Below are 19,850 nucleotides of genomic sequence, written 5' to 3' on the forward strand. Positions count from 1 at the left end.
TAATCAGGAAGTGGCAAGTTTCTTAAATATAGTAAAATACCCTAATGTTGAATGGAAGTAAAATACCAGAACAAAATAAATAAACCCGAGAAGATTCAGGGACCTACAACATAGGTGATATTTTAAAGCGTTCAGTGTCCCCAGTCCACACGTCGAAACAATCTTTATTACAGTAAAGGATGTTTTGCTCTATATATTTCCTATCACTACAAAAGAGACACAATATTTTGGGGGCCTATTGGGATTTTGGAGCCAACATATTCCACATTTGAAAATATTGCTCTGACTCATTAACGAAGTTTCAAAAGGCTACCGGTCTCGAGTGGAACCCAGAATAAAAGAGGGCTCTACAGAAGATATAGGCTCTGGTCCAAGCAGATTTTGTGATGAGTTTACTTTTCATTTTTTAATTGGTTTATCACATCAACTTATCCGTTTTATCCACCCATTTATTTGTTCATTAAAACATCATTTTTGAACATCTACACTTGGTACTCGGTTCTAGAACCTGTGAGTCAACAGAAAGCAAGGAAGACATGATCTGCTTTTTTACAGTTCTTACATTGTATTGAGGAAGATATATGATTTAAAAAATACATAAATCAGCTGTGGGAATGATTTATCTTGAGGTTTAAATAACATCGTTAAAATTTCATAATACAAACAACTAATACCTTCATATGCAATTTAGCTGTGAACAAGACTGTACATTTCTTTTTTATAGTAGAACTTTTTATTAGTGAATATGTCAAAACAATTTCATTACTGACAACAAAATTATAACGTTAAGGCACACTCCATAATTAATACATAATTTCATCGATACTATTTTAACATTTACAAAAAGTTCCACTGAATTATTTTCCATCATTGCTATACTACTTTTACACTGATAGTTTTTTTTTTTTTTTTTTTTAGGAAGTGGTTTGAGTTCTCCTATCTGAAGTTTAGAAGGAATTTTATAAATGGAAGATAAGGATATATTTAGCAAATCAAGGGCTTAGAAGTGCTTTAGAAAAAAATACTAAAACAATTTGCATCAGATCTCAATTCAAAAACAGTTTTTCTTTAATTCAAAAGCTGGAAGAAATGACATTTCTAACTGCATATGGAAAATGATAATAGCAATCAAGATCATGATCATGAATTTTCATCCCTTTATTACCAAAGAGATTTTCTTCTAAGCTATTCACATACTTGTTATTAAATCTAATATTCCTCAGTACTGTTTATGGTAGACATAGACGAAATTTACTCTACATATGCTTGTCACTCGAAGTTTTTTGTGGGCATTGTGTTCTATCAATAATTCTGATTGATTTTTACTAAATAAAACAGGAATTCATAATGTAATAAAACCTCAAAGATGCATTCTCATTATTGATTTAGAATTGAATGACCTTACCATCCAAAAAGTTAGATGTTCAAACAACGAATTCTAAGCACATTGTGGTATATTTGCGTGGATCAAACAACAATAGAAAACAGCAATATTTTCCGTGAGATAAGCTGTTATTTCTTAATAATTATAAATAGACATTGTAAATTCTACAAATTAAATATAAAATACATAAATGAAAACCATGGCTTCGAAATTCTGAGTAATTTTTGTCATATTTTGTATAATTTGACAGTTCGTGTGAAAAAACAAAAAAGCGTATGTTATTGCCAATGTTCTTAAGTTTTTCATATAAATCACACACACACACACACGTATACTTCTTTTGACTAATTTTAGGTGAAAGACTTTTCTAGGTATATGTCTGGAAATTACTCATACACATACATTACAGAAAACACAGTAAGAAATAGAAAATGTTTCATACACCACCAGTTTGTTTTCTGCTAGAAGACACACAATGCCCCTCTTGGGAATTTATGGAGATTGAAGCTTCTATCCTTTCACCCAATACCTCACGTTCCACAAAACTGAAAGAAAAGTCTGCTTTAGCTTCTTGTTTCCCCAAATCATGATGAATGGGTGGGCTGAAGGATAGCTGAATCTAATAGCTTGGCAGAACATCAAGACAGGTTTGTTTCCCAGACTCTCAAAACTCCAAATTGATATAATTACAGACACAAAGTAAACGACACATAACAAGAGGAAGGAGATCACAATTTGCAAAGCTTTTATGTGGACCTTGGTGCTGGGATCTTGAGATCCTCTGCCATGGAGCTGCATCTTCTTCAGATGTTTACACAGAGAACAGATTAACAGCAGAAAAGATATCAGGGTCAGAGTGAAAGGTACTAAGTTCTGTAGCGTGGTTACAGTCATACCTGGATGGTAAATCGCATTCCTCAATATGTACTTCCAAGTCATGTTTTCTTCATATTCTTTTGTCCGTACAATCTCATTCATGTTTACCATAAAAAGATGACACGCCAAAACGAGCAAAGGCCCCAACAGCATCACCAGAATGACATTCTTAACTTTCCTCTTTAAGTGAAGAAAAATAAGGTTGGAGAAATTGGCAATCTTGAGCAAATAAAATATGCTGAGACTAGTAGCAAGCCAGTTGCTGAAATGGTTGGTTACTGCCCAGACATTGTAAGTGGTAGTTCTTACTTCCACACTATAAAACGCTAGATTAAACTCAGTTGCATACCAATGTAGTGATAATACCCAGAGCAAACCAACTCTGGAGACCGCCAGAGCAGTGAGAATTTGGTCAGCAAAGGAGATCTTTTGTCTCTTGACCAACTCAACGGAGTTTACCAGTGCTATGAAGCCATTAGCAAAATTTCCAATAACAAATGTAACCACTACTAGAGTGGAAAAAATGATGGGTAGAAAAGTTATCATGTCTGAACAAACAAAAAGAAAATTTTTAAATGCTGATGTTGTGTCTGGAATTGGTTCCTGCAGGTGGGTTCGTGGTCTCACTGACTTCCAGAATGGAGCCACGGACCTTTGCAGTGAGTGTTAACAGTTCTTAAAGATGGCATGGACCCAAAGATTGAGCAGTAGCCAGGTTTCAGCTCTTAAAGATAGCATGGACCCAAAGACTGAGCGGTAGCAAGGTTTATTGTGAAGAACAACAGGACAATACTTCCACAGCATTCAGTGGGTTTTTGCTGCCGGCTGGAATGGCCACTTTTATTCCCTTATTTGTCCCTTCCCATGTTCAGTTTTTGTCCTATCAGAGTGCCCTTTTTTCAGTCGTCCCTGTGATTGGCTACTTTTTGGATCCTGTTGATTGGTGCGTTTTACAGAGTACTGATTGAAGCATTTTACAGAGCGCTGATTGGTGCCTTTTACAGAGGATTCATTGGTGCATTTTACAATCCTCTGGCTAGCCACAGAGCGCTGATTGGTGCACTTTACAATCCCCATGCTGGCTACAGAATACTTCTCCAAATCCCCACTCGACCCAGGAAGTCCAGATGGCTTCACCTCTCAATGAAATATGACTGGTTGTGATTGCTTGAATATCCTGACCTTAAATTCTATATGCACCTAATTTGTGAATGTGCTTGCTCATTCTTTTTACTTTTAAATGTTGTGACCACTGTCAAGCCAGAAATCACCATGGCATGTTAATTGATGAGTTCAGTGATCTCTTTATGGAAAACATTCTTATTTTCAAACAACTCAAATTAACTCATTCATTCATTGTGTGTTCCTTTTATAGGCTGGAATTATTCATACTGAAATTGACAGGAAACATGAATCCTCATTTGCTAGTACACAAATAGGAGCATATTCTCTTTCAGTGTTTGCAATTTTTCCTTGTGTAAGCTATCCATCATTTGTCTTTAACGACTTCAGTTGTTAGGGAAGTTTTATAATCCAGTACGTAGTTTATACAGTAAATGTCTAAATTCTTAAAGGGAGCTTGTTCTTAACTAAGATCATCACCTATATTGACATTTTAAATGCCAGATTTAAATACGCAGAATCCAAACTGCTTTTAGCAAAAGCATCTAAGATTTTCTTGAGAACCACAGGCAGGCCAGTACTCCATAAGATCTGGTTGCTGCTAATACTTTTGTATAGCTTCATTAGTCACAAGCTCAGAAATACACATACATATGCACGCATGGGCACACCGCTTATGAATGGAACAAATTATTTTCCTGTAACTTCCAAAACAAAAAATCAGTTTCCAAGAGGTTATCCAGATGAAATTAGTCCTATTCTCACACTCACAGTTTTCAGCGCATGAATGATATTTATTTATCAAACACATATCTAATTCTTAGGACTTTGGTAAAGTTTCTGTGAAGTCTAATGTTTGAATATTTATTATCATATAAAATATTTAGCAATTTTATAAGAATTCCTGAGTACCGGGCTCTTTGATAGATAATCTCGCAGCATACTCCCATTGCAGGAAGACTGACTACCTTGTGCCTGAACTTGGAGTTCAACCATTTAACTTACTTTCATAAACAGAAAATTACTGCACTTTGCATAGAGATTTGAGATGGCTTCCATACTGGAGATTCTTCCTCTTTCCATTTACCATGAGAACATCACCTAGAAAGTACACTGTTCCCAGAGGGAGAATGAGAAACTAATGAGGTCAGGTTGCCCCCAGCTGATCCACACTAAATTGGCCAAACTCTGTCTCCAAGATGCCGAATTTGGCCCATCTCAAATCACCAGAGCCATCCATCAAACCCAGCTTAGAAAAATGAAATCCAGGACAGGCGCGGGGAAGGGTAAGGAGGGCAGATCACGAAGTCAAGAGATTGAGACCATCCTGGCCAACATGGTGAAACCCCGTCCCTACCAAAAATATAAAAATTAGGCGGGCTTGGTGGCTTTTGCCTGTAGTCCCAGCTAGTGGGAGGCTGAGGCAGGAGAATCGCTTGAACCCAGGAGGCAGAGGTTGCAGTGAGCCAAGATCGTGCCACTGCACTCCAGCCTGGGCGAGAGAGTGAGACTCCATCTCAAAAAATAGAACACACACACACACACACACACACACACACACACACAAATGAAATCCAAAGACATGTGAGATATATATATCTAATGTCGTTTTAGAGGGTTTTCTCCTGCAGAAAAACATAACTGATAAAAGAACTCTGCTAAACCGAGAGTGTGAGAAGTATGTACATCTTTGTTGTGTCAGGAATCAGGAGCAGAAAGTAAAAATAGATGTGGAATGGCAAAGGTTTGTCCTGTGAGGTGGATAATTAAGTCTAGAATAAATCCTTTGGAAACATCTGCGCTTGACAGATAACATCATCTCAAATTTCCTTATAATGCAACTAAATAAGAAAGTTCCTATTTCAACTATCTTAGAGTTGTATAAGAATGTATATACAGCTAATTGATTTTTCCCTTCAGTATATAATGAGATGAGTAATAATAATTTCTATAAGACATTTCTCCTGACTAAAAATTTATGTTAAAATTGTAATGCAGACTTAGAAATGAACCAAGACAAAAATTGGAAATACTGGAATGTGTCAGAAACGGTCAAGTAACGCTTATACAGGGCACAAGAGGGAACATCGAAAACAGCCTGGGTTCATCTCCATGCCATTTTTCTGACATGAGAATGGTAATGATTTTCTTCCTTTTGGAATACTTTGGTCAAAAGAGAGAATAAAAGCAAGGTCTAGGCATCCTCCTGCAACTTGGAAGAAATTGATAATTGATTTGATGTGATAGCATTTTTTGGATAGTAGCTTTTCTGTTTCTGGATCATCATCGCAAACTCTCCTCACAGAGAAATTCAGTGAGAAGTACTGGATCTCAAAATGTCACTTCAATTAATAAGACAAAGTATCTCAACAACAGCTCCACCATTCTATTCCATGATTTTAATTTTACGCTGCTTTATTAGCAGAAATCAAGACTTCTTAGTTTACAACAATCTTTAAAAGATCAAATAGTGAAACAGTACTTACAAGTTTATGAAAAACTGAAGGACATCTGATACAAGTAGACTTGAAGTCCCATGGAAATAAACCTGAATCTAGTGCTTCTATGGAATTCCACCATTTAATCCCTATCCGTGAATATGGTTTTGGTTATAGAACTACAACCTTTGAAATCCATCATCACTCACTCAAGTGTGACAGAAGATCTGAGGTCTTACCTCTGTTTGACAATTTGGTCCTAAAAACTCGCTCTTTAGAAATAAAAGCTTGCTCATAAAAATGAGTTATTTGCTTTATCTTTGTTATTAGGGAGTTCTATTTACACTAAAATCTAAATTGTTTCTATTGTGATCTTAGTGAAATGAGGATTCATTTAAGGTCGTCCATAAATAATTATTTGCTTAGGCAATGTATTCTAAAATAAACTACACTTAATTTCTAAACCTAAATGTATTGAGCTCGACTTGAACTTTGCTGTTTACTATTGTAACTTTCTCACAATGATGATCTTTTTAAAATTCCTTATTTTCCATATTATGTATTTAAATATTTCAAAAACAAATCATTCCATGAGATAGATGAAGATATACATGATGACGATGAGAATGATGATGGCAGGTGAAAGGGAGAATGTTTTTTCATAAATGTGATTTCAGTCTTGTTTCTAAGTACTGGAGTTCAGGGTGATGAGAGAACACTATTATTCCTCCTCATGGCCTCATGATACTTCTGTAATTCGCAGCATTAGGCCTAGACAAATATCCTCACATGGTATTTCATCAAGAATAATGTAAAACCAACATATTTTCAATGATTTATTTGCTTCTTTTTTTTTTTTTCTTTTACTACATTTTAAAAGTTGATAACAAAAGTGACCTCCAACAATCAGGATTCTATTTTGGGGATCTGGAGCATTTTTCTATATGAACATGGATGAATACTCTATGCAATAATACAGTATATCAAGTTTATTTCATCTTTTAATGGCATCATTAGCAAGTCAAATTCTTGCAAATGCTTTTTCACATTCTTAGCCATGGTGACTAAATCTGGATTATTTTACTATAGCAGTCAATGTGGCATTATAGATTCACAAATATACTCAAAGATCACCCTAAATATCTTTATACCTTAAGAAATTTGCCTTTCTATGATATTTTTTCTCTAATGCAGAGCCAAAAAATGTATAGTAACAAAAAATTTTACCGAACACAGGAATAGTATTTTGAAATTAGAATGCTAACAATATGAATATAAAATTTCATTTAGAGACACATTTTTGAAGATATTTATTTAATATCATCATACTATTATTTATGGTAAATTCATGAATTTCTGACACTTTCAAATGTGTATCACAAATAATTAAATTGGAAATAAGAGAAAAAGTGTCTATCAGTCATAAATATTCAAATTTTGATGTTTCAAACTCATATTAACACTAAGATGGTGGATTTATAGTTCTTTCTTATCTTTTCTTTTGTTTTAGTTAATTAAAGTAATGTTTTGGTACAGGTGTGGTGGTTCACACCTGTAATCCCAGCATTTTGGTTGGCTGAGCCAGGTGGACTGCCTGAGCACAGAAGTTCAAGACCTGCCTGGGCAACAGGGCAAAACCTTGTCTCTACAAAAAAAAAAAACTAGAAAAAATTAGCAGGGCGTGGTGGTGAACGCCTGTTGCCCTAGCTACTCTGGAGGCTGAGATGGCAGAATGACTTGAGCCAAGGTGGCAGAGGTTGCATTGAGCCGAGATTGTACTTCTGCACTCCAGCCTGGACAACACGGCGAGATCCTGCCTCAAAATTGAAAAAGAAAAATTTTAAATTTTAACTTGGATTTCTTAGTACCATAAAGCTCTATGCTCCTTTATGGTATCTATGAGATACCATATCTGATTACAATGTTATCTATGAGAATTTGCTGTATCACCCTAATTTTGTACTTAGAAATGTACTTTATGTTTCTGCGTTTTTAAACTTTTTTTTAAATATATACTTTAAGTTCTACGGTACATGTGCACAACGTGCATGTTTGTTACATATGTATACATATGCCATGTTGGTGTGCTGCACCCATTAACTCATCATTTACATTAGGTATATCTCCTAATGCTATCCCTCCCACTTCCCCCCACCCCACAATAGGCCCCAGTGTGTGACGTTCCCCTTCCTGTGTCCAAGTGATCTCATTGTTCAATTCCCACCTATCAGTAAGGACATGTGGTGTTTGGTTTTCTGTTCTTGCGATAGTTTGCTGAGAATGATGGCTTCCAGCTGCATCCATGTCCCTGCAAAGGACATGAACTCATCATTTTTTATGGCTGCAGAGTATTCCATGGTGCATATGTGTCACATTTTCTTAATCCAATCTGTCACTGATGGACATTTGGGTTGATTCCAAGTCTTTGCTGTTGTGAACAGTGCTGCAATAAACATACGTGTTCATGTGCCTTTATAGCAGCGTGACTTACAATCCTTTGGATATATACCCAGCAATGGGATGGCTGGGTCAAATGGTATTTCTAGTTCTAGATCCTTGAGGAATCACCACACTGTTTTCCACAATGGTTGAACTAGTTTACAGTCCCACCAACAGTGTAAAAGTGTTCCTATTCCTCCACATCCTCTCCAGCACCTGTTGTTTCCTGATTTTTTCATGATTGCCATTCTAACTGGAGTGAGATGGTATCTCATTATAGTTTGAATTGCATTTCTCTGATGGTGAGTGATGATGAGCACTTTTTCATGCGTTTGTTGGCTGTATGAATGTCTTCTTTTAAGAAATGTCTGTTAATATACTTTGCTCACTTTTTGATGGGGTTGTTTGTTTTTTTCTTGTAAATTTGTTTGAGTTCTTTGAGGTTCTGGATATTAGCCTTTTGTTAGATGAGTAGATTGCAAAATTTTTCTCCCATTCTGTAGGTTCACTGCTCACTCTGATGGTAGTTTCTTTTGCTGTGCAGAAGTTCTTTAGTTTAATTAGATCCCATTTGTCAATTATGGCTTTTGTTGCCATTGCTTTTGGTGTTTTAGACATGAAGTTATTAACATTTTTTATTGTGGAGTATAACATACATATACAGAGTAATAATATCTAATAAAAAGTAAGAAAAAATTATAAGGTTAACATCTATGTTACCACACCTTGGTAAGGAAATAGAATTTGCCATTGTATATTTAGAAAACCCCATTGTCTCAGCCCAAAATCTCCTTAGCTGATAAACAACTTCAGCAAAGTCTGAGCATACAAAATCAATGTGCAAAAATCACAAGCACTTCTACACACCAATAACAGACAAGCACAGAGCCAAATCATTAGTGCACTCCCATTCACAATTGCTTCAAAGAGAATAAAATACCTAGGAATCCAACTTTCAAGGGATGTGAAGGACCTCTTCGAGGAGAACTACAAACCACTGCTCAATGAAATAAAAGAGGACACAAACAAATGGAAGAACATTCCATGCTCATGGTTAGGAAGAATCAATATCATGAAAATGGCCATACTGCTCAAGGTAATTCATAGATTCAATATCATCCTCATCAAGCTACCAATGACTTTCTTCACAGAATTGGAAATAACTACTTTAAAGTTTAGATGGAACCAAAAAAGATCCCGCATTGCAAAGACAAACCTAAGCAAAAAGAACAAAGCTGGAGGTGTCATGCTACCTTACTTCAAGCTATACTACAAGGCTATAGTAACCAAAACAGCATGGTACTTGTACCAAAACAGAAATATAGACCAGTGGAACAGAACAGAACCCTCAGAAATAATAACACACATCTACAACCATCTGATCTTTGACAACCCTGGCAAAAACTAGAAATGGGGAAAGGATTCCCTATTTAATAAATGGTGCTGGGAAAATTGACTAGTCATATGTAGAAAGCTTACACCTTATACAAAAATTAATTCAAATGGATTAAAGACTTAAATGTTAGACCTAAAACCATAGAAACCCTAGAGGTAAACCAAGGAAATACCATTCAGGACCTAGGCATGTGCAAGGACTTCATGACTAAAACACCGAAAGCAATGGCAACAAAAACTAAAATTGACAAATGGGATCTAATTAAACTAAAGAGCTTCTGCACAGCAAAAGAAACTACTATCAGAGTGAACAGGCAACCTACAGAATGGGAGAACATTTTTGCAATCTACCCATCTGACAAAGGGCTGATATCCAGAATCTACAAAGAACTTAAACAAATTTACAAGAAGAAAATCAAACAACCACATCAAAAAGTGGGCAACTGTGGTTGTTTATTGTATTTTAATTCCTAAAGAAATTCCTCAAACAAAATTGGTGTTAAGCTGTTGTGAGGTGCTTGAATATGTAATATTTTCTCTCTACAGTCCACTAAATTCCTTTTTCTAGTAACCAGTTTCCTGGTTCTAATCATATAATCACACGTGTTTTGATGGGCTTGTGCAACCTAACTAGGCTACCCTATTGCTGTACCACCACCACCACCAGTCCCCATTCCAACTTTATTCAGTGCTTTTGATGTGGGCACTAGGATGTTCCAGATTCAGTTTATTTAGATATTTGATTCAATGATGGCCAACACAGTCAAAGATACTTCACACAGATAAGATCCAAATAAAAGGGTGAAAAAAAAAAAAGAATTTCCAGCAATCCAGATATTCCCCATATAAGTCTTCTTGTCGATATTTTCCTCCCTCCTGACTATCCCAATTGTTTTAATGATCACTCACATGTTTCACTGTAGAGATTTATCACCAAGGTAAAAAATTACAATGTATTAAAAATAATGTTTTTCAACATTATGTAAATGAGATTATACTAAATGTATTTTCCATCTTGATAATTCCTCTCACATCTGCGAGTATTATTATCTATGTAGCTCCAATTTGTTCATTTTCTTTGTTGTATTATTCTGTTGTAAACATGTCAGTCTCGTTTGTTAATTTTGATTGCTGTATAGTATTCCATTGTATAAGTATGCCACAATTTGTTTATCCATTGGGAGGATTTATAGACATTTGGAGGACTTCTCAACTTTAGCTATTGAAACTCAGTGATATGCATGTGTATGTATATGTATTCTAATAAGAGTGAAAATACTGGATGTTAGGATGTAATCCTTCATCTTAATCAGATAATACCATACTCGGCTGAAATGATGGCACAGACTTATAATTTCAGGAATAGTGTATGAAAATTCCCATTGTGTCATATCCTTTCCAAAATAAGTAATGTCAGGCTAATATATACATTTTTATATTTATATAAAATATTATTAAACAATATTTTCCAAGCCCTTTTCTATTCTTATTCAAAATATATTTTTACTTCAATAAATTACATTAATCTTTTTCCATTCTATGACTGTTATTTCATATACACCTATTAATAATGCTTTATGAATGTGAATATGTCAACACACTTCCATTTCATCACTGACAACAAGCTTACAACGTTAGGGCACATCCTCTAATTAACACATAGATTTCATAGATGCTATTTTAACACTTACAAAAAGTTTCACTGAATTATTTTCCATAATTTCTATACTATTTTCACATTGACAGTATTTTTTAGAAAAGGGAAGATTGGAGTTCTCTTATCTGAAGTTCAGAAGGAATTTGATAAATGGAAGATAAGGATATCATTAGCAATTCAGGGGCTTAGAAGCGCCTTAGAAAAAATGCTAAAATAATTTATATCAGAGCTCAATTCCAAAAAAAGCTTTTCTATAATTCAAAAGCTGGAAGAAATGACTTTTTTAACTGCATATGAAAGCCGATAATCGCAATCAAGATCATGATCATGATTTTTCATCCCTCTTATAGAAGACATTTTTTTTCTAAGCTATTCACATACTTGTATTAAATCTTATATTCTTCAGTACTGTTTATGGTAGACATAGATGAAATTTACTCTACGTATGCTTGTCACTCAAATTTTATTGTGTGCATTGTTTTCTAACAACAATTCTGTTTGCTTTTTACTAAACATAAAATAGGAATTCATAATGGAATAAAACCCCAAAGATACATCCTGATTATTGAGATAGAATTGAATGACATTATTTATCCAAAAAGTTATAGGTTAAAACAACGAATTCTAAGCACACTGTGGTATATTTGTGTGGTTCAAATAACAACAAAAAGAGCAATATTTTCCCTGAGATAAGCTGTTAGTTCTTATAATTATAAATAGACATAAATTCTTCAAATGAAATAAAAAATACATGCATAAAATAAACATGGCTTCATAATTCTGAGGAATTATTTTCTATAGTTTGGCATTTTTTGTGAAAAAACAATAAAAAGCATGTTATTGTCAATGTTCTTCAGTTTTTCATACACACATAAATACACACACACACATATATACTTTTCCAGAATAACATTAGGTAAAAGACTTTTCTAGGTATATATTTGGAAATTATTTACATACATACATTACAGAAAACCCAGTAGCAAATATAAAATGTTTCATACACCTCCATTTAGTTTCCTGCTAGAAGACACACAATGCCCCTCTTGTGAATCTATGGAGATGAAGGCTTCTGTCCTTTCACCCAGTACTTTACATTCCTTAAAACTGAAAGAAAAGTCTGCTTTAGTGTCTTGTTTCCCCAAATCAGGATGAATAGGTGGGTTGAAGGACAGCTGAATACAATAGCTTGGCAGAACATGAAGAAAGGTTTCTTTTCCAGCCTCCCAGAATTCCAAACTGATAGGATCATGGACAGAAAGTAAATGGCACATACCAGGAGAAAACAGGTCACAATTTGCAAAGCTTTTGTGTGGACCTTGGTGCTGGGATCTTGAGATCCTTTGCCATGGACCCACATCTTCTTGAGATGTTTACACAGAGAACAGATTAACAGCAGAAAAGATATCAGGGTCAGAGTGAGGGGTACAAAGTTTGCTAGCATGGTTACAGTTGTATTTGAAAGGTACATTGCACTCTTCAATTTGATCTTCCAAGTCATGTTTCCTTCATATTCTTTTGTCCGTACAATCTGATTCATGTTCATCACAAAAAGATGACAAACCAAAAACAGCAAAGGCCCTAACAGTGTCACCAGAATGACACTCTTTACTCTCCTATTTAAGTGAAGAAAATAAGGTTGGAGAAAGTGGCAATTCTGAGCAAATAAAACATGCTGAGGCTAGTAGCAAGCCAGTTGCTGAAATGGTTGGTCACTACCCAGACATTATAAGCAGTACTTCTTACTTCTACACTATGAAAAGCTAGATTAAACTCAGTTGCATACCAATGTAGTGATAATACCCAGAGCAAACCAACTCTGGAGACCGCCAGAGCAGTGAGAATTTGGCCAGCAAAGGAGATCTTTTGTCTCTTGACCCACTCAGTGGAATTTATCAATGCTATGAAGCCATTAGCAAAATTTCCAATAACAAATATAACCACTATTAGAATGGAAAAAGTGATGGGCAGAAAAGTTATCATGTCTAAACAGACAAAAAGAAATTTTTTAAATGCCAGTGTAATATCACTGGATGTGATTGCTTGAATATCCTAACCTTAAATTCTATATGTACCTGATTTGTGTATCTCCTGTGACATTCTTTTTACTTTTAACTGTTTTGACCAGTGTAAAGCCAGAAATCACCATGACATGCTAACGGATGAGTTTAATGCTCTCTTTATGGAAAACATTCTTATTTTCAAAACGACTCAAATTAACTCATTCATTCACTGTCTGTTCTTGTTATACAAGAATTATTCACACTGGAATTATTCACACTGAAGTTGACATGAAACCTGAATTCTCATTTGCTAGTATGCAAACAAGGACATATTCACTTTCAGTGTTTGCAATTTTTTCTTGTGTAACCTCTCCATCATTTGTCTTTAGCAACTTCAGCTGTTAGGAAAGTTTTACAACCCAATACAGAGATCATGTAGTAAATGCCTAAATTCTTAAAGGGAGCTTGGTCATAACTAAGATCATCACCTATATAGTCTTTTTAAAATGCTAGATATAAATACACAGAATCCAAACTTCTCTTATCAAAAGTATCTAAGATTTACTTGAGAACCACAGGCAGGCCAGTACTCCATAAGATCTGGTTGCTGCTAACACTTTTCTGTAACTTCATTATTCACAAGCTCATAAATACACGCACAAACACACACATGTGCACACCACTTATGAATGGAATGAATTATTTTCTTGTAATTTCCAAAATAAAAAATGCATTTCCAGGAGGTTGTCCAGCTGAAATTAGTCCTATTTTCTCACTCAGGGTTTTCAGCCCATGAACAATATTTATTTATCAAACATATCTCTAATTCTTAGACCTTTGGTAAAGTTTCTTTCAAGTCTAATGTTTAAATATTTATTATTTAATTAAAATATTCAGCAATTTTATAAATATTCCTGACTACCAGACTCTTTGATATATAATCTTTCAGCATCCTCCCATCACAGGAAGACTGACTACCTTTCCCCTGAACTTGGAGATCAATCATTTAACTTACTTTGATGAACAGAAAATTACTACACTTTGCATAAAGATTTGAGATGGCTTCCATACTGGGGATTCTTCCTCTTTCCATTTACCATGAGACTATCACTCGGCTAATACACTGTTCCCAGAAGGAGAATGAGAAGTTAATGAAGGCAGATTGTCCCCACCTGATCCAGATGAAATTGGCCAAACTCTAACGACCTCCAAGATGCAGAAGTTGGCCCACCACAAATCACCGGAGACATTCACCAAACCCAGCTAAGAAAAATGAAATCCAAAACTTGTGACATATAAATATCTAATGTAGTTTTGGAGGTTTTCCTCTTGCAGTAAAACATTAACTGATAAAAGAACTCTGTTAAACCAAGAGTGTGGGAAATATGAACAACCTTGTTGTGTCAGGAATTCGGGAGCTAAACGAAAAAATCGATGGTGAATGGCAAAGGTTTATTCCTGTGAGGTGGATAATTAAGGCTAGAAGAAATCCTTTGGAAAAATCTGGAGGTGACAGATAACATCATCTCAAATTTCCTCATGTTGCAACTAAATAAGAAAGTTCTTACTTCAACTCTCTTAGAGTTGTTTAAGAATGTATACAAATAGTTTATTTTTTCCCTCAGTATGTAATGAGATGAGTAATAGTAAATTTCTATGAGATATTTCTCCTAATTTAAAATTTTTATATTAAAATTATAATACACACTTAGAAATGAACCAAAACAAAAATGGGAAATACTGCAGTGTATCATAAGCACTCAAGTAACCATGATACAGGGCAAGACAAGGAACACCGAAAACAGCCTAGGTCCAACTCCATGCCACTTCCCAGGCCCGTAACCCCTTGTTCACATCTCTGGAGATAAGCAATATACATAATTTATTATGATCCTTTTCTTGATTTTCATTATACTTTACCAATTAGTTGTGCAACCCTAAACTGCATAGCTTGGTCTGGCCTGCTTTGAACTGTCTGTAGGTGCAATCCTCATGCTCTTCTTGTTTGTGGCTTCTTGGACTCAACATTGTGTTTCTGAAATTTAGTAACATAGTTGCATGTATGTGTGCTTTTTTTTCACTTCTCTATGTTGTTCTGTTGTATGGATTTACTGTAATGATTGATCTATCCTTAATATATATTTGGCCAGCTTTTTTTTGAACAGTTATGAATAATTCTACTAGAGCATTCTCTCATATATCATTTGATACAATTTCTTTGTATATATACCTTTGGGTAGAATTACAGGGTCATTGTTCAAAATCTCCTCATAGACATAGAAAAGCTCAAAAAAGATTTTAAGTAAAGTTACTCCTGTCACCTCAACCTCCAGTGTATTTTTTGCCATTTGCATATACCTTGTCAATTACATAATTACCCCAACAAGACATTATTATTTTTTACAGTAAACATTCATTTAGAATTATGCATATATTTACCACTTTCATTAATTTGCATTCCTTCTCGTATGTTCAACTTAATATTTTCTTTTTTTTTTAAATTTATTTATTATTATTATACTTTAAGTTGTAGGGTACATGTGCATAACGTGCAGGTTTGTTACATATGTATACTTGTGCCATCTTGGTGTGCTGCACCCATCAACTCGTCATTTACACCAGGTATAACTCCCAATGCAACCCCTCCCCCCTCCCCCCTCCCCATGATAGGCCCCAGTGTGTGATGTTCCCCTTCCTGAGTCCAAGTGATCTCATTGTTCAGTTCCCACCTATGAGTGAGAACATGCAGTGTTTGGTTTTCTGTTCTTGTGATAGTTTGCTAAGAATGTGGTTTCCAGCTGCATCCATGTCCCTACAAAGGACACAAACTCATCCTTTTTGATGGCTGCATAGTATTCCATGGTGTATATGTGCCACATTTTCTTAATCCAATCTGTCACTGATGGACATTTGGGTTGATTCCAAGTCTTTGCTATTGTGAATAGTGCTGCAATAAACATACGTGTGCATGTGTCTTTATAGCAGCATAATTTATAATCCTTTGGGTATATACCCAGTAATGGGATGGCTGGGTCATATGGTACATCTAGTTCTAGATCCTTGAGGAATCGCCATACTGTTTTCCATAATGGTTGAACTAGTTTACAATCCCACCAACAGTGTAAAAGTGTTCCTATTTCTCCACATCCTCTCCAGCACCTGTTGTTTCCTGACTTTTTAATGATCGCCATTCTAACTGGTGTGAGATGGTATCTCATTGTGGTTTTGATTTGCATTTCTCTGATGGCCAGTGATGATGAGCATTTTTTCATGTGTCTGTTGGCTGTATGCATGTCTTCTTTTGAGAAATGTCTGTTCATATCCTTTGCCCACTTTTTGATGGGGTTGTTTGTTTTTTTCTTGTAAATTTGTTTGAGTTCTTTGTAGGTTCTGGATATTAGCCCTTTGTCAGATGAGTAGATTGCAAAAATTTTCTCCCATTCTGTAGGTTGGCTGTTCATTCTGATGGTAGTTTCTTTTGCTGTGCAGAAGCTCTTTAGTTTAATGAGATCCCATTTGTCAATTTTGGCTTTTGCTGCTGTTGCTTTTGGTGTTTTAGACATGAAGTCTTTGCCCATGCCTATGTCCTGAATGGTACTACCTAGGTTTTCCTCTAGGATTTTTATGGTATTAGGTCTAACATTTAAATCTCTAATCCATCTTGAATTAATTTTCGTATAAGGAGTAAGGAAAGGATCTAGTTTCAGCTTTCTACTTATGGCTAGCCCATTTTCCCAGCACCATTTATTAAATAGGGAATCCTTTCCTCATTTCTTGTTTCTCTCAGGTTTGTCAAAGATCAGATGGCTGTAGATGTGTGGTATTATTTCTGAGGACTCTGTTCTGTTCCATTGGTCTATATCTCTGTTTTGGTACCAGTACCATGCTGTTTTGGTTACTGTAGCCTTGTAGTAGAGTTTGAAGTCAGGTAGCGTGATGCCTCCAGCTTTGTTCTTTTGACTTAGGATTGTCTTGGAGATGCGGGCTCTTTTTTGGTTCCATATGAACTTTAAAGCAGTTTTTTCCAATTCTGTGAAGAAACTCATTGGTAGCTTGATGGGGATGGCATTGAATCTATAAATTACCTTGGGCAGTATGGCCATTTTCACGATATTGATTCTTCCTATCCATGAGCATGGTATGTTCTTCCATTTGTTTGTGTCCTCTTTTATTTCACTGAGCAGTGGTTTGTAGTTCTCCTTGAAGAGGTCCTTTACATCCCTTGTAAGTTGGATTCCTAGGTATTTTATTCTCTTTGAAGCAATTGTGAATGGAAGTTCATTCCTGATTTGGCTCTCTGTTTGTCTGTTACTGGTGTATAAGAATGCTTGTGATTTTTGCACATTAATTTTGTATCCTGAGACTTTGCTGAAGTTGCTTATCAGCTTAAGGAGATTTTGGGCTGAGACAATGGGGTTTTCTAAATATACAATCATGTCATCTGCAAACAGGGACAGTTTGACTTCTTCTTTTCCTAACTGAATACCCTTGATTTCTTTCTCTTGCCTAATTGCCCTAGCCAGAACTTCCAACACTATGTTGAATAGGAGTGGTGAGAGAGGGCATCCCTGTCTTGTGCCAGTTTTCAAAGGGAATTTTTCCAGTTTTTGCCCATTCAGTATGATATTGGCTGTGGGTTTGTCATAAATAGCTCTTATTATTTTGAGGTACGTTCCATCAATACCGAATTTATTGAGCGTTTTTAGCATGAAGGGCTGTTGAATTTTGTCAAAAGCCTTTTCTGCATCTATTGAGATAATCATGTGGTTCTTGTCTTTGGTTCTGTTTATATGCTGGATTATGTTTATTGATTTGCGAATGTTGAACCAGCCTTGCATCCCAGGGATGAAGCCCACTTGATCATGGTGGATAAGCTTTTTGATGTGTTGCTGAATCCGGTTTGCCAGTATTTTATTGAGGATTTTTGCATCGATGTTCATCAGGGATATTGGTCTAAAATTCTCTTTTTTTGTTGTGTCTCTGCCAGGCTTTGGTATCAGGATGATGTTGGCCTCATAAAATGAGTTAGGGAGGATTCCCTCTTTTTCTATTGATTGGAATACTTTCAGAAGGAATGGTACCAACTCCTCCTTGTACCTCTGGTAGAATTCAGCTGTGAATCCATCTGGTCCTGGACTTTTTTGGTTGGTAGGCTATTAATTATTGTCTCAATTTCAGAGCCTGCTATTGGTCTATTCAGGGATTCAACTTCTTCCTGGTTTAGTCTTGGAAGAGTGTAAGTGTCCAGGAAATTATCCATTTCTTCTAGATTTTCCAGTTTATTTGCGTAGAGGTGTTTATAGTATTCTCTGATGGTAGTTTGTATTTCTGTGGGGTCGGTGGTGATATCCCCTTTATCATTTTTAATTGCGTCGATTTGATTCTTCTCTCTTTTCTTCTTTATTAGTCTTGCTAGTGGTCTGTCAATTTTGTTGATCTTTTCAAAAAACCAACTCCTGGATTCATTCATTTTTTGGAGGGTTGTTTGTGTCTCTATCTCCTTCAGTTCTGCTCTGATCTTAGTTATTTCTTGCCTTCTGCTAGCTTTCGAATGTGTTTGCTCTTGCTTCTCTAGTTCTTTTAATTGCGATGTTAGAGTGTCAATTTTAGATCTTTCCTGCTTTCTCTTGTGGGCATTTAGTGCTATAAATTTCCCTCTACACACTGCTTTAAATGTGTCCCAGAGATTCTGGTATGTTGTATCTTTGTTCTCATTGGTTTCAAAGAACATCTTTATTTCTGCCTTCATTTCGTTATGTACCCAGTAGTCATTCAGGAGCAGGTTGTTCAGTTTCCATGTAGTTGAGCGGTTTTGATTGAGTTTCTTAGTCCTGAGTTCTAGTTTGATTGCACTGTGGTCTGAGAGACAGTTTGTTATAATTTCTGTTCTTGTACATTTGCTGAGGAGTGATTTACTTCCAATTACGTGGTCGATTTTGGAGTAAGTACGATGTGGTGCTGAGAAGAATGTATATTCTGTTGATTTGGGGTGGAGAGTTCTATAGATGTCTATTAGGTCTGCTTGCTGCAGAGATGAGTTCAATTCCTGGATATCCTTGTTAACTTTCTGTCTCGTTGATCTGTCTAATGTTGACAGTGGAGTGTTGAAGTCTCCCATTATTATTGTATGGGAGTCTAAGTCTCTTTGTAAGTCTCTAAGGACTTGCTTGATGAATCTGGGTGCTCCTGTATTGGGTGCATATATATTTAGGATAGTTAGCTCTTCCTGTTGAATTGATCCCTTTACCATTATGTAATGGCCTTCTTTGTCTCTTTTGATCTTTGATGGTTTAAAGTCTGTTTTATCAGAGACTAGTATTGCAACCCCCGCTTTTTTTTGTTCTCCATTTGCTTGGTAAATCTTCCTCCATCCCTTTATTTTGAACCTATGTATGTCTCTGCGTGTGAGATGGGTCTCCTGAACACAGCAGACTGATGGGTCTTGACTCTTTATCCAGTTTGCCAGTCTGTGTCTTTTAATTGGAGCATTTAGTCCGTTTACATTTAAGGTTAAGATTGTTATGTGTGAACTTGAT

The 19,850-nt window shown here is 35.7% G+C and overlaps 2 protein-coding genes across 2 annotated transcripts; both read right to left on the minus strand.

Annotated features, from left to right (window-relative positions):
- Positions 1-18: 18 nt before the first annotated feature.
- Positions 19-7,947, minus strand: LOC700394 (taste receptor type 2 member 31). Its single transcript, XM_028829258.2, has one exon. It carries the CDS (start codon positions 2,804-2,806, stop codon positions 1,895-1,897), a length of 912 nt encoding a protein of 303 aa, XP_028685091.2. The 5' UTR covers positions 2,807-7,947; the 3' UTR covers positions 19-1,894.
- A 2,079-nt stretch (positions 7,948-10,026) lies between these two features.
- On the minus strand, positions 10,027-15,930 carry LOC107000765 (taste receptor type 2 member 46-like). Its single transcript, XM_015151082.3, is given in 2 exon segments — positions 10,027-12,946; positions 12,949-15,930. Coding segments are annotated over 2 exon segments (927 nt in total). The 5' UTR covers positions 13,295-15,930; the 3' UTR covers positions 10,027-12,365.
- Positions 15,931-19,850: the final 3,920 nt, after the last annotated feature.

This window comes from Macaca mulatta, chromosome 11, assembly GCF_049350105.2.
Source record: "Macaca mulatta isolate MMU2019108-1 chromosome 11, T2T-MMU8v2.0, whole genome shotgun sequence".
Classification (NCBI taxonomy): domain Eukaryota; kingdom Metazoa; phylum Chordata; class Mammalia; order Primates; family Cercopithecidae; genus Macaca; species Macaca mulatta.